This window comes from Scardinius erythrophthalmus (genome assembly GCF_964197995.2).
Source record: "Scardinius erythrophthalmus genome assembly, chromosome: 2".
Taxonomy (NCBI): domain Eukaryota; kingdom Metazoa; phylum Chordata; class Actinopteri; order Cypriniformes; family Leuciscidae; genus Scardinius; species Scardinius erythrophthalmus.
Window position 1 is genome coordinate 47,855,558 of NC_138222.1, and position 23,858 is coordinate 47,879,415.

The following is a 23,858-nucleotide window of genomic DNA, read 5'->3' on the forward strand; positions in this document are numbered from 1 at the left end:
TGGGAGAACCCAGGCTCAGTCGGGGGCCAGTTCTCCTCTGGCGTTTATGAAGTAGAGACCGGATTAAACTGTAAGATTAAAAATGTTATATAAATGCCTGGCTGAAGAGATGCGTCTTTAATCTAGTTTTAAACTGGGAGAGCGAGTCTGAGCAACGAACAGTATCAGGAAGACTATTCCAGAGTTTTGGAGCTAAATGTGAAAATGCTCTCCCTCCTTTGGTGGATCTGGATATCCTAGGTATGACCAAAAGCCTCGAATTTAGTGATCTTAAAGAGCGCGATGGATTATAGGGCGATAGAAGATCCGTTAAATAAACTGGAGCTAAGCCGTTTAGGGCTTTATAAGTCAGTAGCAATACCTTGTAATTAATACGGAACTTTATAGGTAACCAATGTAGTGATGATAAAATTGGTGTTATATGGTCAAATTTTCTTGATCTAGTAAGAACTCTAGCGGCGGCATTTTGGACTAACTGTAGCTTGTTTATTGAGGATGCAGGACAACCAGCTAATAAAGCATTACAGTAATCTAGTCTCGAGGTCATGAATGCATGAACTAACTTTTCTGCATCAGAAACTGATAGCATATTACGTAACTTAGCAATGTTTCTAAGGTGGAAAAAGGCTGTTCTTGTAACATATGAAATATGATTTTCAAAAGACAAGTTACAATCTAATATAACACCCAGGTCTTTTACTGTAGAGGATGGAGTAACAGGGCATCCTACTATGTTAAAGTTGTATTGTGAGAGGTTTTGTGGGTGGTTTTTTGAACCGATAAGTAGTACCTCTGTCTTATCTGGATTTAATAAAAGAAAATTGCGCGTCATCCAATCTTTTATATCTTTAACACACTCTGTCAATTTGGATAATTTAGCGTTTTCATCCGGCCGTGATGAAATATATAGTTGAGTGTCATCAGCATAACAATGGAAACTAATTCCATGTTTCCTTATAATATTTCCAAGTGGCAGCATATATATTGAGAATAATAGAGGGCCTAACACAGATCCTTGCGGCACTCCATAGTTTACTGGAGTTATGATCGATTTTTCTCCGTTTAAATAGACAAAATGGTAGCGGTCAGATAGGTATGATCTGAACCAGCTTAATGCTTGTCCTTGAACACCGGTATAGTTTTGTAGTCGATCTAAGAGTATTATGTGATCTATAGTATCGAACGCAGCACTAAGATCAAGTAAAACTAGTATTGAGATACAGCCTTGGTCAGAAGCTAAGAGTAAATCATTTGTGATTTTAACGAGCGCAGTTTCAGTGCTATGGTGCGGCCTGAACCCAGACTGAAACTTTTCATAGGTGTCATTTTCTTGCAAGAAAGAGCCCAGTTGGGCAGACACAACTTTTTCTAATATTTTGGACATAAAAGGAAGATTTGAAATGGGTCTATAATTTGCTAGGTTATTATGATCTAATTGTGGTTTCTTAATGAGAGGTTTTATAACTGCCAATTTAAATGTTCTTGGAACATGACCTAAAGTTAAAGATGAGTTAATAATATTGAGGAGAGGCCTTTCCACTATAGGTAACACTTCTTTCAATAGTTTAGTTTGTATGGGATCTAATAAACATGTTGTTGTTTTAGAGGAAATGATAAGTTTATTTAACTCTTTTTGTTCTATAGTTGTAAAGCACTGTAATTGTTCTTGCGGGGTGATAATCGAGCCTGAGTTATAAGGCGCGATTGAGGATTGAACGTTTACAATTGTGGATCTGATGTTTTCTATTTTCTCAGTGAAAAAATTCATGAAATCATTACTACTAAACTGTAACGGGATATTTTGTTCAGGAGACATCTGTTTATTTGTTAGTCTAGCCACGGTGTTAAATAAGAACCTAGGATTGTTTTGGTTGTTTTCTATTAGTTTGCGGAGGTGCTCAGCCCTGGCCGCTTTTAGGGCCTTTTTATAGCGTGACGTACTGTCTTTCCAAGCGATTCTAAAAACCTCTAAATTAGTTTGTTTCCATTTACGCTCTAAATTACGGGTTTCTCTCTTTAGAACACGCGTAGTATTGTTGTACCATGGTGCTTTAATTTTCTCTCTGACCTTTTTTAGTCTCATAGGTGCAACAATATCCAATTTTCCAGAGAGAATGGTGCTCATAGTGCTAGTTACTTCCTCAAGTTCATCTGTTTGTTTGGGTTCAGGCAGCAGCTGAGACATATCCGATAAGCAATTTGAAAAAATTATCTATGGTGGATGGAAGGATTGTTCTGCCTAATCGATAACGTGGCGCAGCATGATATATTACCGGGGTATGTAATATGCAAGTTACCATGTAATGGTCAGTTACATCATCACTTTGCGGAATGATATCTATATCGGTTGGATCGGTTCCATGTGATATAATTAAATCGAGTGTATGATTAAGACGATGAGTTGGTCCGGTAACGTTTTGCTTAACCCCAAAGGAGTTTAATAAATCTATAAACGCAGCCCCTAACGTATCATTTTGATTATCTACGTGTATGTTAAAATCTCCAACAATTAATACTTTATCGACATTGACCAATAGATCTGAGAGAAAATTTGCAAATTCTTTTAGGAAATCAGCGTAAGGCCCAGGTGGTCTATATACGGTAGCCAAGGCTAGAGATAATAGGGATGTTTTCCTTTCATCTAAGAGCGTAACATTTAGTACAAGTACTTCAAATGAAATAAACTTATAACCCGTTTTCTGAGTAACACTAAGAAAATCTCTATAGATAGTTGCCACACCGCCGCCACGACCAATCAGACGGGGCTCGTGCTTATAGGAGTATCCTGATGGAGTAGACTCATTTAGACCGAAATAATCATTTGGTTTAAGCCAGGTTTCAGTAAGGCAAAGTACATCGATGCTATTATCTGTGACTATTTCATTTACAATAACTGCCTTAGGTGTGAGTGATCTAATGTTTAAAAGACCTAGCTTTAGAAATTGTTTTTGTTTACTAATAGCAACATTTTCTGTTTTAATAACAATTAGATTTTTCCTAGATCCTGCAGTAGATTTATTATTTGATCGCACTAAACGAGGAATAGACACAGTTTCTATGCAATGTTCTACACTAGTATTTATATCAGTTAATTTGGTGCAGCAGAGACTATGATTTGGACTTTTGGTTACTAGTCAAAAGGTATTTTATGGCAGTTTTCCCCGTGATATCGAAAATGGTAAAGAATATCGAGATACTATTTTCAAGGTATCGTATCGAAGTTGGAAATTCCAGTATCGTCACTATCGTGACAACCAGAGTTTGAAATTAACATCCGCCAAATGTGTAAACGGGTAACGCTTTAAAATCACTTGCCAATTTGGCATGTTACTTAATGTTTACTCACTTTTGCTGGGGAAGTTTGTGTAAGCCAAATACAGGTGAGTCATCGTGATATATTAAATAGAGCGTATTGCGCAGAATCTGCGCATATCTGGCTTACTTGAACATGCCCGTCACTACGCAACAAATAACGGTGCGCTTATTAATTTGCATTGATGCAATAGCGAAGATAAAAAAGCATTTGGTTAACAGAACGTTGTTAGTTAAGCTGTGACGTAGTTAATCTGGTTCATTTTCTTTTGGCTAGTAGAAGTTCTGAATGGCCGGTAACTTAAAAATTTAGTAGCCAAATTGGCTGGTGAGTGAAAAAGTTAATTTCAAACCCTGGTGACAACACTAGCAGCATGTCTTTCTTGCTAACAGCACCATCATGTATGTATTGGCAGTAGCAAGTCCCATACTTGCTCTGCAGAAGCAGCAGCAATAACCAACAGAAGCAGCGTAGCAGATCTATTCGGCCAAGATCAAACACATGAACATTGTCATACCCATTACCATGCCAAACAATGTTATTAAATTTAACATCTTTAGCAGATCTCAAAATTATTATCCATTTTTCATATTGTCGGCCAAAGCATTCAAATAATTATCGACTACCAATGCATCCCTAATATAAACATATACAGAAATCCAGCACATTTTCTAAACTAAAAACAGCACAGCAAGCCATAATCTATAAATTCTGTGCATTCAAATTTGATCAAAAACACTGAGGCTGACATGTGGAAAGTTTTGGAGTCTGAAAGATCTTAGAGTTTTGTTCTTAATATGTGGAAAGTCAGGAGGGGGGTGGTGGTCTTGGGAATGTAAGGAATGTCCATTGTTTTGGCATTGAGTCTCCTTTGTTCTTTCTTGTTCCTTAGACCAGCGGACAGGGTCTTACCGTGAAACTGCTTTTTCTTGAAGCTTCCTGAGTTTGCTGTCTCTGTCCTTCATAACTCTCCTCCACGGCCTCTCCAAACCACAAGATCATAAACTCATAGAGTGAAGTGCAACTGGGGTTTCTCCCTGAGAGACCAGGCAACCTTTGATAGATGATTACTGAAGTGGCTCTCCACACTTTATTTCCTCATGAGAGAAGTGGTGCTTACAGTTTTATATCAGCATTTGGCCAGTTGGCTTTTACAGTAGATTACAGCCATTGGTTCCTGTAATGCGATTTGCACATGGCTAAAAGTATCATTTATTAACTGCTCTTTTTCTATTTAAACGCTGCAAGAAATGCTGAGACATGAAACATTGGTAATGATTAAAGGTAATGTGTGTAATACATTTATCTGAATTACATCCAATAATGTGAACTGCGATTTCAAAATATTCCTGTTTGTTTGAGCAACCCAACATGTACATGTCAATTTCTGTCTGTACATGTCAATTATTGGATGTAATTTAGCACTTTGAGATTTCGCTGAAATGTAAAGTGCATTATAAATAAAATGTATTATTATTATTATTATTATTATAAATTTCTGGCTCAACCAAAGTCGTGAGTCACTCTGGGGTGGTTTAAAGGTATGGTTGAAAATTCGGTTTTCATTTACTCACAGTTGTTTCATACCTATATTACTGTCTTCTGTAGAGCACAAAATAAGATATTTCTGGGGTCTAAACAACATCAAAATCCAAATATTCTGATTGAAAAAAAATTTGGGGAATGACTATTGCAATTCCATTTGGTACCACTAGCAGGTCAGAAATGACACACTGCACCTTTCAAATTTAAGATGTTATATATATGGATAATCTATTGCAGTAGTTTTTTTTCTGACATATGGTGTGCCAATTGCTCAATAAATCCAGACGTATATGCCAAAGTAAGACAGCAACGCTTCCCTTCCCTCACATGGCTTTCCTGTAAAGACCTACCTTTCCTTTAGTCTAAGCATGAGAGTGTGAATCTAAATATCTTAAACGTATACGCTCGCAGTCCAAATAAGGTCTGTGTTTCAGACTTGGCTTAAGTCAGGGACAAAATATGTATTTAAAAACAGTTCTTCCGCCCCTGACAATGGTTATTTACTGTAAATAAACATTTCTGTCCCATGGTTCCCAGCTCAGCTCCTAAAGCTGCTATTACAGTCAGCATGTGTAACAGGAAATGGGAGTTGGAACTAGGAGGAACCAGACATCCAGAAATTTTAGGAGCACACTGTTCTCTGTTGCAAGATGGGCACCACCACACTTCCAGGCAGAGCACATCAGGTTTATATAACATCAATAGACAAACTGTACTGTTTCAGTGTGAATAATACATTTTCATACTTCTAGTACTTAACTAAACAGGTTCGCAACTCAAAAGTTGAAGACACAAACACTGAATTAGTGTGTGCAATCATAAGTTCGGTCCAATGGACAAAGTGCATCAAATCTGCATTCCAGACAGCTGCTGAAGAACAATAGAAAGTGTGTGTGCAGGAAAACAATACGGTGTGTCTCTGGACACGGCATACCACAAACATCCTTTAACTGTACAGCTCACCTTCCCATTCACGAAGAAAAGCCGGGGGACACAACAGCTCTAATCCAAAAACATAGATTAAAAATCTGTCATTACTGAAAAATATCAATAAAATTAGTTTTGTTATTTCAAACAGATTTCTTTACACCAGTAGTTCTCAACCAGAGGGGACCCAATAAGCCTTGATTTAATTATTTAAATTTAGTTATATTAACATAATCCTAATTAACTAAATAAAAAAATAAATGCTAACACTTTAGTTTAGGGTCCAATTCTCACTATTAACTAGTTGTTTATTAGCATGCATATGATAGTTTACAACTGAAAATTTGCATGACATTTCTCCATAGCGAGGTGGTAACGTAACTTTTTTTGAAGCAGTTAAATGTACAGCTTCGCTATTAGTAGAGACGCTGCCATCAAACACTGTTGAGAGCTTCCCTCGCTCTCTCTCATTCTTTCTCTCTCAATAACTGCCTATCAATGGCTCAAGTATCAGTTACTAGCTGGTATAATTTTAAATTTCTAATGATTGGCAGGGAGGTTGTCATTAAACACACACACACACACGCACAGAAAAAAAAAACATCTCTATCGTGCTGACTGAATAGTCATACATTCCTTGGCCTTGAAATGGAGGTGGAAATGAGCCCTGCGTGATGCATGTGACCTCTACTGACGTCCAAAGATGCACACACACAAACACACCATTACAAAAACCTCACATACACAAAGTCATACTTAAGCCCCTTCCTTTTAGCCATAACCCAGAAATGAAGATTCTCTTTTACACACACAGACCAGCAACAACAGAAAGCTGACACAACTATTCTCGATAACGCAGAAAGGTCAATAGTGATTTTTTTGCTAAAGGTTAAAGGTGAGGAACAGTGACTATGAAAAGTCGGTAAAGCCATTTGAATGTCCTCACAATGCAGACACGATTTAAACATGGCGGCAACGGCACTGATCTTCTTCAATGACACAGACGTGCCTATGTTAGACTGATTGCCAAGCATAAATAAACATGCATTCTAACCAATCCAACCAATCAGTTCTATACAAAAACAGGCTGCATGCAAAAAGACATCATATACAGCAACAGTCTATCCGCATACAACAATCAAATCTGATTCCTTCAAGAGCCTCCGGCACAGTTCCACTGGTGTGACTAGGGATCAAACCCACAAACAGAAAAATACAACACACACACACACACACACACACACACACACACACACACACACACACACACACACACACACACACACACACACACACACACACACACACACACACACACACACACACACACACACACACACACACTAGGATGTGCTCCCTAGAAAACCACAGCAAGAGAGAAACCGCAGGCAGGGTAATAACACAAAGACTGCAGCATTTCTGACTTGCAGCCAAATAAACGGATGTAAAAAGAAAAGGAATTTTTTCCATCTCTACACTCCTCTCCCTCACTCCTGAACCTCTGACTCTGTGGCTAGCTTCTGCAGAGCTGGTGTTTGGATGGCTATCCTAAACCTGGAGGTTTAAAAGTTCAGATTTTTCTTTGGCTAAAAGCATGTTTATAGTCTGAGACTGTAAATCTAAATTCTTCTACCTTAAGTGCACTCAAGTACGGTGTGTTTTGCTGTAAAAAAAAATACATATATTCTCACGAGAATTCTTGTGTTTTGAGAATCGTGTGAGTGAGGGGTTGGTGTCTGAGTATGAACAAAAATAAACAGCATATTGAATTGGTTTATTTACAACAGATAAGATAAATAGAGAATGTCAAGAGGTTAGATGATTGTCAAGAGGTTTGAGAATGAGGTTAAAGAATGATGAGAGATCATAAAATGAGGTCACAGAAGTTAAAGAGTATTGAAGCAAGAGAATGAGATTATAAAAGTTAGAAACTGTTTAAAGGCTTTAGAATAAGGGAATACAGGTTAAAGCATACTTAAGAGGTTCAAGAATGTGTTTATTAGGAATACATCAATAATAAAATACTAGCTGATACTAGTATGGTAGATTGTAAAAATCAATTAAATTTAGTCTAAATAAATAAAAAACAATTATATTGAAAATTATAATGTACAGTATGAATAATGGATATTTAGAGATTTGCTAAAATGTTAGTAAAAATGTGTTAGATAACAGCATTTGTAATCAAAATGTAAATCTCTAATACCGGCAGGTAACTGATATTATACCAATATATTGTGCATCATGTTATAGAATAATCAGGTTAGAGAATAAGCTTTCAAAAGTTATAAACTGTTGAGAGCCTATAAAATGGGATTCAAGGGATACTCCACACAAAAATGTCTAGATGCTGTCCCAGATATATATGACTTTCTTTCTTCAGATGAAGATATTTAGGAAAATAATATATATATAATGAAAGTGGATAGTATCCCAAAAGTTGCCGCTTCAAAAACCACACAAAAAACAAACATGACGGTAATCCATACAACCCCAGTTGATGAATTAATGTCTTTTGAAGTGAAATAATAGGCGTGTGTAAAAAAAAAACATACTAATATTTCCAAAAAAAAAACTATAAACCATCACTTCCGACCAACTGTTATACGGCTCAACAGAGATAGATTATTTTTCTAAAAATAATTTTTTTCTAATGCTTTTTTATTGCATTTTCTTGAACACTTGCACAATCAAAAATCTGTAACAACACACAAAAATAAGGTTTTTTTAAAAATTATAAACATAAACAGGACATAAAAATGGAGTTATACAAGTTAGAAACTGCTGAGAGGCTACAGATTGATGTTAGAGAATGTGGTAACAGAATATTTAAGCTAGAGAATGAGGTTATGAAAGCTTTATGAAAGTTTTTTTTTTTACTGAGACTGTTGGTGAAAAGAATGAAGAGAGGAGATCGTGGCTTTATTGAGTGGGAGGAAGGGAGGACAGTATAAATAAATGAGAGAGGAGAAAGAAGATGAAAGAGGGAGGAGTGTGGGACGTACACTCAGCTGTCTGGTAGCTACTAATGCAGTGAGGCCTCAACACACTGGAATGTGCAGGACTCAGCCGACTGGACGTCCAGTCCAGACTCAACAACAACACAGCACCTCATTTACCCTGCACACATAAATCTAGCAATAAAAGGTAAACATTTATCACCAACTGCATGTGAGTGCATCACTAAAATTCTTCAAATGTTTGCGAGTGCGCGCATGTGTTGGTTAGACGCCTCAACTGCGCCTCTGCACACAGCCACAGTGAGGCGCTATCACATGACACTTTGATTTTCCACATGCCTAGAAAGGGAAAAAACCCTGTGGTCAGACTGAACGGACCAACACTGACCTGGATACAGCTCAAACATGCATGTCCTGATAACTAGGAGTAATATTGACATCAGAAGATCTGATTCCAGATCAGGCTACTGTGAGTGAGTCAAACAGGGTGTGTCAGTCAATTCTATCTGTCATGGGTGACAAACCTCTCCTGTCTGCCAAACTCTGCTGATGTCAGCTTGCATCACACCAGCTAAAATAAACAACTGACACATAATCAGAGGCTACTGGTGGATTTAGCCACTGCGCAGATGCTCTCTCACAGCGAAACACTGCATATCCTGGTCACATCCTCTACGTGTGATGTTTCAGAAGTCAAAATGTCAATTTACTGTGAGGTCATGGCAGTTTCAAGGCACGATCATCATATTAGCATAATTTTGTGAGCAAATAAAATACATTGTATATTATTGATAGTATAGTGATGTTTGAAGCTCGCACAGTAATCACTTGCAAACCCTTCAAAGTGGCGAATTTGCATGAAACGACTGGATTTTGTCTATAAAAATTCACTAATAAATGGTAAATGTGACCGCATCTTAAGTTAGCTTATATGTGTGCATGTCTGAGTGTCTACATCAAAATGGCAATTTTACTATAAAGGTGCAATCGCATTAGTTCTGTTGGTCAACACACACAGCGAATTTGCATGATAAACTGAACCCAATGCAAAATCTATACAGGGATTTTTCCCCCAATGCAAAATTCCTTTTGAAAAGACTGGATTTCGTCAACAAAATTTTGCTAAAAGGTAAATGTGACCGCATCTTAAGTTAGCATATATACTATCTATGTGTGTCAAAATGGCAGCTTCAATATAAAGGTGCAATAACATTCCGGATGAAATTTGGTGGGCAAAAAACAAAACAAAACATTGTCTATTGTCAATAGAAAGGTTTGTGCAGGTTTAATGAAGGTTTATTTAAAACTTTTTTAAGACAAAGTAAAGAATTTTTAAGCAATAAACTGAAGTGAACACAATAAGTCAATTATGTTCTGTAAATGTCGAGTGAGATATCCATTCCTTTTTAATACATTTTACAGAGAAGTAGTTTGAATACCTCTGTTCCCAACCACTAGAATATGGAAATATATTTTACTGTATCTTCTGTTCACACTGCAAACAAGTTATGTTCTCCCTTAGTATTTTTGTCTTCCAGTTTGTTTTCCAGTGCAAATGTCTAAAGATTCTTAAATTAAGATGCATTTACTGGAGATACAAAATGACATAAAATATGAAGTATTGTTTTCTGTGAAAATTATTTGTTTTATCAATGATTAAAACAAATATCTGCAAATGGGCTCAGAAAAAAACTTAATTCAAAGGGAAGTTTTCATAACTCAATGACATTTGTTCTTGTTTTCCAAGACTTCATTTTACATTTGCATCTCAAGTGAATGCATCTTGGTTTAAATGTGTTTAGATAATTTAATTATAAAATAGTAAGGAAAGATATACATACAGATATACAATGTATGCAACATTTAATGTCATCATGACTTAATAAATTTAAGATGTTCTGCTCTGATTTAAGACCTTTTTAAGTCCTTAATTTGGGTAATGGTTAAGACTTTTAAGACCTGCAGAAACCCCGAATAGTGTAGCAATGTATAAAGCTCACACAGAAGTCACTTTCAATCCAAGCAGCCTTATGTGGGTCAACGCAGCAAATTTTCATAACATATCGAACCGGAGGCAAAATCTGCAGAGAGAATTATTTCGCCCCCACATGAAATTCCTGATCATGTGGATACCAAATGAAATTTCTGAATTTCACCCTTGAAAATTCCCAGAACAACAGTAAACGTGTCCAAAACTTAAGTCAGCGAATGTGTATGTCTGTGTCTGCATACCTTCGGACGACGATTTTGAGAATCCTGTAAGAACCTTTGATGAGGATGAGAGCTTCTTGACGGGAGCCGTAGAGAGCAGAGCCATTAATGTTCACCAGTTCATCCCCCACTCTCAACTTCTTACACTGAGCCGCTTTTCCTCCATCTTCTATCTATAAGCAAGAGACAAAAACAGTTTAAGGTTAAATATAATGTTGCGCTTTGTGTCCACACACCACAGAAGGGAAAAAAATATATACATTTCTGAGGTCCTCTGGAGAAAAAAATGCCATATAGCAACACGTATTCTCTCTCAAAGAGGACATAGAGGTTAAACGCTTAAATCAGAGAAGCCCAGACACACTTGACAGAACTTACAGATAAGCACGTTTACCCACACAGCCATGTCCATTTCACATGTAACCACTTCCTCTTTTAAAAACATGGGGCAGAGAGGTCGGAAGTCAAATATACATACAATGTTGTACTGTATATGCAGAGAGTTCACAGCCATTCATCAAACATTTGTACAGACACACAATACCAAGTCATTCCATTAGGGAGCCTCCTACATAAAATAGGACAAAGGGTCAAAGATCAGCTCCAAAAGCCAAGTAAATCCCATACACAAAATATTAGCCCAGTCAAAACATACACAATCACACTTTCACTCAGTCACGCACATGTAAATCTCAGCTTCTAACATAAACGCACACACTTCATGTTTGGCGGACACATACATTACAACAGAGTATCATGTTCAGTTTTAGGTCTTACATTAAATCCCATTTCTTTTCACACAAATCCATCCATCAAAATACACAGCTAATGCCACAAAGCTTTCAAATTGAAGTCACATTTCTCTTTACAGCAGCTACAGTCATGCTGCGGACCAGGGGTTTCAAACTACAGGCCTGAGGGCCATATTCGGCCCCAGAGATAGTTTCATACACGAGTGTTAATAGTTATTTTTAAATCTAACTCGCAAATCAATTTAATTTTTCTTTGCATATTGGCATTTAGAGCTATCCTGTGTGTAACACAAAAAAATACATATTATATAATAATAAAAAAAAACAAAAAAACAGTAAATAATATATAACCACATTGAGTATTTCCTTTCTTAAATGCAATAAAATATAAAATGGTTAGCAGAAGTGGGCTATTGAGAATTAGCAGGACTTTTGAGAACTACTGTATAAACTTGATTGCCATAAAATCTAATTTAGATTACAAAGCGGTTCAAATTTACATCCAAATGGTAAATAAATCAAATAGCCAGACATTCTTTTTTAAACAATGGGATTTAATGGAATTAAACACTCCATTATTTTAAGCTGCAACTTAAAATAGTAGTTTAAACAGTAAATGGTGCTTGCAACGACAAGGTCATGGGTTCAATTCCCAGGGATGTCACTTTGGATAAAAGTGTCTGCCAAATGCATAAATGTAAAACTAAAAATAAAGAAATCATGAGAAAAACCAAGAAATGATAAAAGCCTACTGCATATGACAAAAGATTGTCTTAAATAGGTTTATATTCAGCATGCACCACATTACAAAAACAGGCTATTGTTTTCTTGACTTTGTCTTGAGTATGTTTACTGGTTCTGCTTCAGAGTAAAAAAAACATGCTCGGATTCACATGCCACCATTTTGTAACAAGTGAGCCCCGTGTTTCAACAATGAAACCAAATCTTTCTGAAACATGTTCACACACTATACCATTTTTGTAAGACTCATCCAATGCCAACTGTCGGTCTGCTTTCTAGAGTAAACAGATGCACATGTGTTGTGTGTGAATGTTCGTATGCGGTGAGCATTGCAGGAATATTTGAGCGTGTTTTTTTGGGGAGATCAAAGATAGAACGTGTCCAGAGGGGCATAAAGGGAATATTCATGCAGCCTGAATAAAATGCTCAGTGGGGGACAGCGAGTGTCAGGATGTGGGTAGAGTTCATACTTCACAAAATATTCAGTTAGATTTTGTCTCATAAGCAGACCCAGACAGAATCTGGAGACGTTTTTGCATTTTCTGTGCTGATCTTGGGTGAAAATCTGCAAAATTTCTGTGAAATTAATTTATAAGGGATAAAACAATTAAACCCGGTAGCTGAAAGCATAATCAAATCAGCCAAACATATTTAATAACCGAACATGCACGGGCAAGTTTGTGAATGACGGATGTTTGTGGAAATCTGCGGAGATCAGCAAGTCAGATTTCAGGTGGGCAGGCGGTTCACTAGTCAACTCATGTGACCTGAAAGAGCAAAGACTTCAAAAGAGACCAGAGATGATTTTTGGACACAAGAGCAGATGAAGACAGAAATATTCCATCCCCAAGACTAAAAGATACAGTTAATGACTTTAATGAGTCCAATGTCAGGCCATCTAAGAGAGTCTGTTGGGCTAGTTTTTGCACTTGCAGTGCGTTTAACTCGTTGGCTCTAGCCTTTAAATAACTTTTGGATACACTTAACTACAGGATATTCTCTGGTTGTTCTTCACATCCTGAGGAGAAAAGGCATAACATCACTCAGAGATGCTGACTGAAGGACTGTCTATCAGTGAATGAGGGCTGAAGTCTTTCTAATGTATTTGGCTGGTTTAAGATGCAAAATGGCTGGTTGCATGTAATGGAAACATTATTCAGATGTATGGTCACAATTACAGCCTCGCTGAGGACATTGCTCTTTCTTGCTCCATTCTTCCTTCCCATCTGCTCCAAACAGACTGTTTCTACGGATACCACAATCAACATCCGCAAAGCCCTTCAGCCTGGACCACAGGGGCTTCATCTCAATTCTGAGAGGTTGCATGTGTTTGTTTGTACATGCAACACAGATGACACAGGTTGAATAATTATTTTTCCACTTGGTTTTCAACTGACTGAATGAGTGTACCATCTCAGACCTGAATTTATGTAAATCTAATAAACCTTCTGTGCGAGTCTAAATGAAACCGGTGTACAGTATGTTCTCCAGGTGCATTGGTGCAGGAGAGAAGTGATGTAGCCTGACCTTCCATTAGTTAATCAAACTCAAAACAAATACAGCCTTTTTCCACCCTAAAATCCAATCTTCGGCATATACTCCACTGGAAAAAGCCCGGTAACCCTCATAACAGGTATGTTTTATGGCCGGATATGTAACACTATTGCACAAAAAGAACAAATTCACATAGTTGGCAGGCATGCACGAGTGCCCCCTTGGCAATAAAACAAACTCACACGCACCTTCTTACCTCATAAGATTCCAAAGTGCTCAGAACTTCCAAAACTCCCTGTGAGGAAGACCGGGAAACCAAAATAAAATGAGAGGGAAGAAGATAAAAGAGCATTCACCCGCTATCCTCCACTAAATCTGTTTAACGGGTACCCGGGGCCATGATGTAATGGCACTTCAACCGTGCGTGTTCGCTCTCAGATCTTGTTGAATTATTTAGAAAACCTAGAGTGAAGAACTTTTGTCAAACTGTTGGCGTCAGTTGGTGCACACACCACATGGACCTCACTGAACCTCCATCCTTCGCTCTCTCTCTCTCTCCCTTCCTGTATGCCCACCCAGTAGTCTCATTCTCCCACTCTTTCTTTCCTTTCCCTTGAGCTCATGTTCTCCTTAGAGGCTTGATAAAAATAACTGCAACCACACCTATGTTCCATCAGACCTGTGTGTGTGTGTGTGTGTGTGTGTGTGTGTGTGTGTGTGTGTGTGTACACGAGTGCTTGTTTGGCTTGGGCATGAGCACTGACTTGCTCCCTGGTGATCGTGAAATAAAGTTCACAAAGAGACCTTTATGGAGGGTTGAACAGTCCTACGTGACAAATCCCTTTCGGTCTCCCCATTCCTTTAATCTCCCTCAGGAGTGACCACTCCTTACATGCCATGCGAAGAATAAGATTTTCCGTACCCATTCTTCAAAAGAGACCTGTTGGAAAATATGGTTGAGGAGGTGAATGTTTCTGCCTGAGACTTTTTTTGTTTATAAAAACACCCAACATGAGTAGTGAGGGCAGAGGCTGCAGCAAACAAACGGCACCACTGTGATTCCTTTCCAATCACTCCTTTTCAAGATAAAATACGGTCTGCGTTTTAGCTAAAGGAGGCGAGAAACGCCTTAAATTACAAGAGAAGGACTCGAAAATTATAAGTCCCAGGATGGGAATAGTTTTAATACAATAACGGCTTTGAAAGGCAATTCCTAGTTATGCTGTCAGTGTACCGAAAAATGCATTTCCACTCCCAAGCTCAGAGACCGCAGGAGGGAGGGGTGTCTGTTAGTGTCGGACAGTGATGAAGCAAGTTAGTCTTCACCTCTCCCACTACAATATGTTTGCTAAATTCAGCACAAAGGGCATGTGGGCTGACCCAGAACTACACATTGCATACAATCTAGTATTAAATAGGTTAACATTAAAAAAAGACCAAGATCATATGATGTCTCGAGTCCTGAGTGAGGGCAAAACTCTGTTATACATAGGTATTTGTCAAGGCACTGACAATTAGTTGCTAAGGTGAGTTTTCTAGGTTACATTTTCTAGGTTGGTTAGGGGTGGTTGCTTACTGGCCCAAGTCAAAATTTCACCCACACATTTTTCCATTTGGCCATCCACCAGGCATATTCAATAGCATGTCCAAAAACAAGTAAACACTGGAGGCTCCAGGATTTTTTGGGGGAGGGTGCTAAGGGGGGCTAAATAGTTCAAAGGGGGTGCAAAGAAAAAAATTAAGTGCATCAATAACTGCAGTATCCTGCATTTATTACATTGCACTAATTTAATTTTCCATTTTACCTTAAATTATACATTTACAAAGTCACATTGTAAAGTATGCAGTTATTAAGCATGGTATCAATTTCGCTGAACATCTTTATTATTACATTATCAGCCCTTTGAATCAATAGCGGTTTATTGAAACGACTTACAGTCCCATAGACATGTAGTATTTATCTATGTATTTATTATGTCTATGGACAGTTTCACCTACATAATGAGTAAGCTAAATGAAGGAATGCACTTGTGCTTTAAAAACTTAGAAAAAATGGAAAAGAGCGCAGGGTGTCTTTTAACTTGACATGGTGCAAGAAACTGAAAAGCAGATGAGGTGCAAAAGACACCTGTTTAACGCATTAGCCTGTATGTTAAGATCGAAAACAACATTTGTTCTTTTTCATCACCGCTTGGCTAGGACGAACAAAGCACATGAATTTATATTAAAATCTATATTATTTGACGTTTCTAACATTCTGACGAATCTTCAAAGAGATAAGGGTAACTACTCACCAATAGCAGATTACAAGAGGACAATACGTTTGTTGTTATCTTCTAAGCTATTCCGAGATGTGTCTGAATTGCGCAATCTTTTGTTCATATTTAATAGCGCTCCATAATGGTCGCTGTTTATGAGCTCAATATGATCTCCATTCGCTAATGCGCGCCATTCCTGAGCGTGCAATTGACTCCTCCTCCTCTTTTATTAGTTAGGTTTTTAATAACATTTTTATTTTTAATGAAAGTGACAGAGTAAAAAAAAAAAAACAGGAAAATTATTAGGAAATCCTTGGGAAGACTGTGCCGGCCTAGCACCGCCACTGCAAGTAAAACAAATTTTGCCGTTAAAGTCCAAATAATTTCTCCTATATTGTGATGTAGATCCAAGTGAAATGGATTATAAAAAATAAAAAAAGGATGGAAACTTGATTCTATCCATTATTTTTTGATTGGATGGAGGCACATCTGGATGCAAGCTTGTAGTGGATTGTAAGAGACGGGCAAGCAGACTATATGATTAAAGAAGTCCTGCATTCAGATCCAGAATAATAAATGAAATGTATATTTTCCCACTATCATACAGAAGCCCACTGCTGGCTATTTCATTAAAATATTAACTTGATATAGTACATGCAAAAATCCAACATACAAAGAAAATTCTCATACGAAGACTTTTTTGGTTAAATTGTTAAACAATGCAAAAGGTTTACCTGCATCAACACATCAGGGATCAGATCAGTTCTCGAATTCATCACGTTAATCAAAGTATGCGCATGAAAACCAATCTGCAGTAAGTAGAGGGTCTACATGGACCTCGTACCTCTGCAGCAGTGAAGAATGGGCTCCCTGTCTCCCAGTCCCAGCATCAGCCCTGGCGGCATGAGGTCACCCCCTCTATCGCTCTATAAATAACAGGGCGTCGCTCACTGCCCGTCATTATGCCACAGCTGGACAGAAGAACGGTCCGCCTGAGCTGCCTAGAAACCAGAAGAGTCTTACCAAGCATTGCCTATCCCACAACAGGCAAAGAAACATGGGTAACACAGGGAGAACAGTTGCCCTTTTTATAGAAAACACTTGGACGCTGGCGGCAAAGTGAAACGCAGACAGAGAGAGTGAACGTGTGATAGATAAAAGAGTGCAGAATGGACATATGAAGCTGTATTTTATGACATGATGTTCCATAAAAGTATTTTATTTTGACTGACACTAATCTGGGAGGGTTAAGTCTTTGAATAAACGTATTTTTAAGGGAACTTGTCATAACATTTTTCACAAGACCTACAATATATGTTTGGACACATTTTTTAGCCGTAATTCTCAACTTTTCCCAGCGGGACCTTTCGCAGAGGAGGGTTGTCCAAGAACACTACTCTAAAACAAGTGCTGATTTATCAATGCCTGTAATGGTTTCCCCAGTCAGAAAACCACGAACAGAGAGCAGCCAGAGGTTCGCAGAACAGAAACAGTCCCAGAGTATAAGGGTGACCTGTGATATGATTTATATGATCTATATGATTTATTACTATATATCCTGAGCCAAAACATCACATACAAACTCCTTCAACAGCTGATTTGAAACAATGTCTCTGATCCCACTGGGAAAGGATGCACTGCATACGCGCACTTGAAATGTGGCCATGGAAAAATGGAAAGAGAGGTGTGGGATAATGAGGAAGTGTGTGAGACGAAGACATCCAAGGCAGATCTAGGAAGTGTGGTAAACATGGGTTTTGGCTCTCTTTTGCTCTGAGGTTATCCTGACGGAAAAACAACAGACATCACAGCAGCTGGAGCGAAGAAAGAGTTGAAAATAAGTCACATGTATGTGGGAATGCATACGCACCAAAAAAGAAAAAAAAAGAAAAAGGGTACAGCCATTGAAGAGGACAGAGAAAGGACTATATTCCTACTAAAGTTTTACTTATAAAAGTTAAATTTTAAATGTCTAGACTGAGCCAAATGGAAATTATGTGTACGCAAGTTAAGAATTAGACAATGCAATTTCCAATAAAATCAAAACTGGAATAAACACTTTTCCTGAGCTATTAGCATGGAGTGAAATTTAAGACCTCAGGCAAACCATGCCAAGTATTTATCATTAGGCCTATATTTCCTTGCCTGAAACATAATAATTTTACCAACTGGCTCACTTCAGAGCAATTTGTTCCCCTGCAAGTGTTTATACATATTCAATGTAAAAATGAATACCAAATGCCAAAAGCTAGGGGGAATGCAATTCAGAACATCCATTCAAAAAACACAAACATGCCCTGACGCACACACAGTCAGCTATCCCAGGCTTTGCTTTCATTCCAGAGCAATCAAAAGCAGAGTCAGTGGGTCACTCTGGAAACCCCATAGTGCCCAGAACCCGCCATTGGCCTCCTCAAGACGAGGCCTAACAGCTGCCATTCCCACCCAAATCCTCGTCAGGAAACTTCCCCATCTCATTCCAGGAAACCTAAACTCTTTTGCCTTGGTGTGATTCCTTATGTCTTCACACATTTTCACAGATTCTGCAAGGGGCGTGTAAACATACACGCGTATATGCCATGGGAACTTTCTAGGTCATTTTGCTGGACATCTGCTTTGACTAGAGCAATATCTTCTCATTTGAGCTACACAACAGGGATTGATGAGCAGTTGTATTCAAAGCTCTGTAACTCTGTGGTCAGTGAATGCATTTAAGCACCCAAGCTTGCGCCGCCGTCTTCTGCTGCTCATAAAAGAGAGAAGAATGAGTTTGCGGGCCTTGAGTAACCCCCTCCTTTGCAGCACTGCCTTTGTCTACTGTTGGACAAGGATTTGAGCCTCCACTCACCAACACAACCCCACTGACTGACTGGCTGACTGACATATGTATTATCCCTACTAGTGTTGCACGATGTATCGATACTTCAAAAGTATCGCGATACTCGGAAATTAAAAACGTCACGATACCTAAATTGATCAGTATCGATACTTAAAAAACAAAACAAAAAAAAAACCCGCCTCCCTATGGACGTCTGTTTTTTTCCTGACGCACGCAGCAAAGAACCTGCCGCTGTCAGTGTCATGTAACAAAACACTACAGAGATGGTTGCATGTGCGAGCACAATCGTTTATATACTGTCTATGAGCACAAGTGGTCCACGACTCGTTGAAAAAGATGACGCGAGGAGGAGTGACATATGGAAGTAAGTTGCCTACCTTGCTCTGTTGCACGGTGCACCGATACTTCAAAAGAAAACCGGAAATGAAATACGTCACGATTCCTTAATTTATTAGTAGGCTATCGCTTCTAAGAATGACCGCGTTCCAGATTTGTAAAGGCCTGACACACACTGGCTGCGTGTCGTGTCCGTTTTGATTTCGGCTCTCATGTTAACTGCCTGCGTGACACACACGCGTCTGGGCGCAGCTCGAGACGCGCGGAAAACGCGTACATGCTAGAAATAGAACCGACGCCTATTTTTCACGCGACACGCACGCGTCTTGGAAGCGTTTCCAGGCAAAATAGAATGTTTTGATGAGATTTTGACACGAATACATATTAATCAATGACATTTTGATGTTTAAATGTTTTGACAATTATACAATATAAAATGTAAAAATATGATCAATTTTCAAATATTGCACCTCTCAATACAGAACGAATTATTCTGTAGCCTATTTTGCCGTCAACACTGCCGACGTTGTCTTTGTTTGTTTAACATGAAGTATAGGCCTTCCACAACTCTCTCACCACGTCAAATATATCACCAATAAGGCTTATCATACCAATATTAAACATTGTTTAATATAATTGCTGTTCATATTTTTTATTCAGTTCAGAATCAAGATAAAGCTCTTATGTTTCTTATGATAAATGAGATAATGCTGCTAAATTTATTTATTTTTTTACCTTGAATGTCATTGCTCAAATTTATTTTTTATATTTTGATATTTCATATTTTGTTCAAATGTTTAATATATCTGCTGTTCATATGTCCATTTATTAGTGTGTTATATGATTAGAATATTGTCCCGGTTTTAAAATAAAGCACAGCAATGATATTTGAGAGTGTTTCTCCCTTTTCAGGAAAAGTATCGAAAAAGTATCGAAATCGCAATACTTGACTTGGTATCGGTATCGAAACAATAATTTTGGTATCGTGACAACACTAATCCCTACAGAAGTTTCCTTTATCTATCCCTCCACACACACACAAACTCGGTTTATCTGGAGCTAAGAAAACACCTCAGCACTACAGCAAAGCAGAAACAAAGCTCCCCTACTAAGAACAAAGGGCTTATCAGAACGTTTTCCTTCAGTATCTGAGGTCACCGGTGCAGGCTGGGACACATCTGTCCTTGAGCTGGCCTGATCTCATAAATGGGGAGGAGATGGGAGTGAAGGATCCGGACCGCAGGAAGGGAGATTTCGCTCCAAGTAAGAGTTAAGACCTTGGAATACAGGCAAACCTGGAAAAGTGACATACTTGGATGGATTCAAGGTCAGAGTGGGTGAGAATATTGTTGCTGGCTTTTAGCTCCTTCATTTATGAGGATAGACAGAAGAGTGGGGGTGGAAGGAGAAAGAGAGAGAGGCTGAGAGAGAAAAGGTGGGTGAGACAGCGTGAGTGAGAGGGTGACAAAGGCTTCATTCAGGGCTCAGGCTGGGGGAAAATGAGAGAACGCTACCTCAGTGTGCTGAACTATGGCTGCGGCCCGACTGAGTCTAAAGTTCCATTGTGCTCTGGGACTTTTAAAGGTGTGACACAGAGCCATGGGTCACCACTGCAACTGAATCAACAGCCAGTGACCTATATTCACAGGAGAGGGTTTTTGGTGAACAGATTACATACCAAAGAAATTTAGTGGCCAAAAAAAAACAATCAAGAAGAAGTGCAAATAAATAAAAGTAGAGAGAAATACATCAAGAATCATTTAGTCCATCACACACAAGATTTACAGAGCATGTTTTGTTTCAAGGAGGCTCGTGAGGAAGAAATGCCTTTCTGTGGAGAATTGCTTTATCACATTCCTCAATTTGTTTGCCTTCACAGTCTTAACCGCCAAATGCTGTTTGCACTTCCTTCTCAAAGCATTTAAAACAGCACAACAACACCTAATTCGAACATCAATGCAAAGATCAGCTCATTAACCTAGCTGCACGATTACGATTACAACGGTCAGAGTTTAAAAATGTCCTCATTAAAAATGTCCTAGCTAAACAAATTACACACCAAACATGAAAATAACTACAATTAGTGTTTCCAAGAAACGATTTAAAAGGATAGGTCACCCAAAAATGGAAAAGTCTGAAAAATCATTTAGTTATAAACTTTGTTCCAAATGATTTCTTGTAGCTCTTAAGTTTCATTTGAGTTCACACACATTCAAATATGACATGTTCCAAACAGTTATGAGAGAACAATAACCAATGCGGCTTGGCATCCCTGACATCAAAACTGGCACAGGGTGTCTGGAAACATCATATTTGAATGAACATGAAGGCAAATATTATATTATAATAATACTGAAAATTGAACATTAAATAATTTACATTCAAAATGATCACGGCTTCAGATGACTTGGAATATAGCGCACAAGTTTTTATGGTGCTTTTTTGATATTTTTGGAGCTCTTCCCCTCAGTCCCCATTCACATTAATTGTACGTAAAACAGTGTTGTTATTGTTAACTTTAGAGATTTTTGAGATACCGACTACAGATTTCGTGTAATCATGATCAGCCGATACCGATCCCGATCATTCAAGCTTTAACTCTACAAAACTCAAGTAGCCTACATGGTCTCATTTGATAGAAAACCCTTACATTTTTTAGGAAAATCTATTTTTATCATGTTTGGGAGTACTTGTGTTACAACACTTCTAAGAAAAATGACAATATAAATAATGCTAAACAATGCATTAGGTGAGTAAATGATAAAATTATTTAAATTTTTGGTTAAACTACACCTTTAAAACTGTAATAGTTTTCATAAAAAGTCCTACAAATCGTTACTATAAGAAGTGTTCCCAAAAAGTCTTACTATAAAACTTACTATAATCACATTGGCTGACTAACTGAACACAGGCACATGAGCATATATCAAAACCGAATTAGACCACATTAATTGGCATTCATTTACTGGAAACCCAACACTCACCCAGAGTCAGTATTAACGCACCACTAATCACATACATGACACCCAGATCAAAAAACTGCCTTTATTGTTCAGTTACTTGATCACATTCTTAAATCAGTACAGCTTATGCGACTCACTTAAAAATCCATTTTTAAGACGATCAGGACAACATATATCACCACTGGTGGACATTTCCACAAACATCCCAAAGTGATCAATCATGCTTTAGACGTGCACTGGGAAAACCTCCACCTTTTGATGCACGTCCAGAAACAGCAGTGTGTGTGCTCTCATAACAAGGTCTCTCTCCTCGAGAGGTGAGAAGCCATGTTTGAAGTGCAGCCAAGAAGAAGCCTCCTGACGGGCAGATATTGTCTTTGTTTTGACAAAGTTCAACGAGAGGCAAATTAAAGGAACATCAAACCACTTGCCAGTACACTTGGCAAAAAATTACTTTGGTGAGTTGGGTTGTAATTGGAGCAATGAAAGTGTGCATGTGCGCAAATATTGGAGGTATGATCCGTAATCCGATTATGCACGTATCTGTTAGTCTGACATGCTCAACGTCACGCCGTTGCACTGAGATTGCTCTATTATAGCCTTAATTGCACATTTTGAGCGTATAGCAGACCTCGTTTCCGAAAAAGACAATGGTGGATGTCAGAGAGTCAGCAACCTTTGGACCAAAGATAACTTGGATTGATCCATCACTGTCATAGCAGACAGGAGAGGGTGCATGGAGAGGAGGGGCATCATGATGGCTCAATTTGGGACCTGTCATTCCTCAGTTTCCTGCCGTTTATGAATAGGGCCATAGTGAGTCTTTTGACGTTGTAATGTGTGTGAAGTGACCTTGTCCCCCCAGCTAACCTCCTCCACACACAAACACACACAAATCCCCCTCCCCCAGACTCACCTCCCTGGGAGCAAAGAGGACTTTGGAGTGGTTTTGACGGCTGGTTGAGCCCAAATGTTGGATACGAGGTTGGCCAACAAGCTTTTGGTGGAGCGTTTGATGTGGTCAGGTCCCCTGCAGAACACAGATGAACTTTGAAAACTGACTCCCTGATTATCATTTACCATGTGTCTTCACATTAAATCTTGAAAGGACCACAAACCACTTAAACGGTAAGTTTTTAATTATACCAAATTAGGAAAGACATAATCATCTCCATACTCGTGATATCAATTTACATAAATTCCCATAATCGATCATTGTTTAAATGAATGATCAGTTAATCGATTAATCGTTAACCAACCTCTTAAATCCAAAGCGGGGGGTGCTACTAAGTTATCCCGTTACTTATCAGCCACTTGCTTAACCAACACAAAAATACATGTAATTTTAAAGTTAAGAAGCTTGGCTTTACAGTGAATATAGGGAATATGACCATCACTTGCCAAGTGCTTTTATATTTGCTCTATTTTCATAGCATGAAAAAATAACCGCTTTACATGAAATTGTGATCTGTAAAATCATTAAACATAACAGGTAGACTCGTGTCATATATCATTGAAA

At 38.3% G+C, this 23,858-nt stretch overlaps 1 protein-coding gene across 1 annotated transcript in view; it reads right to left on the reverse strand.

Moving 5' to 3' along the window:
• Nucleotides 1-23,858, reverse strand: part of shroom4 (shroom family member 4) — a 51,254-nt gene that overhangs the window by 20,630 nt on the left and 6,766 nt on the right. Inside the window, exon 2 of the mRNA XM_081392045.1 lies at nt 10,978-11,129. Coding sequence (XP_081248171.1) covers nt 10,978-11,129 — 152 coding nt within the window. The remainder of the gene's footprint in view (nt 1-10,977; nt 11,130-23,858) is intronic.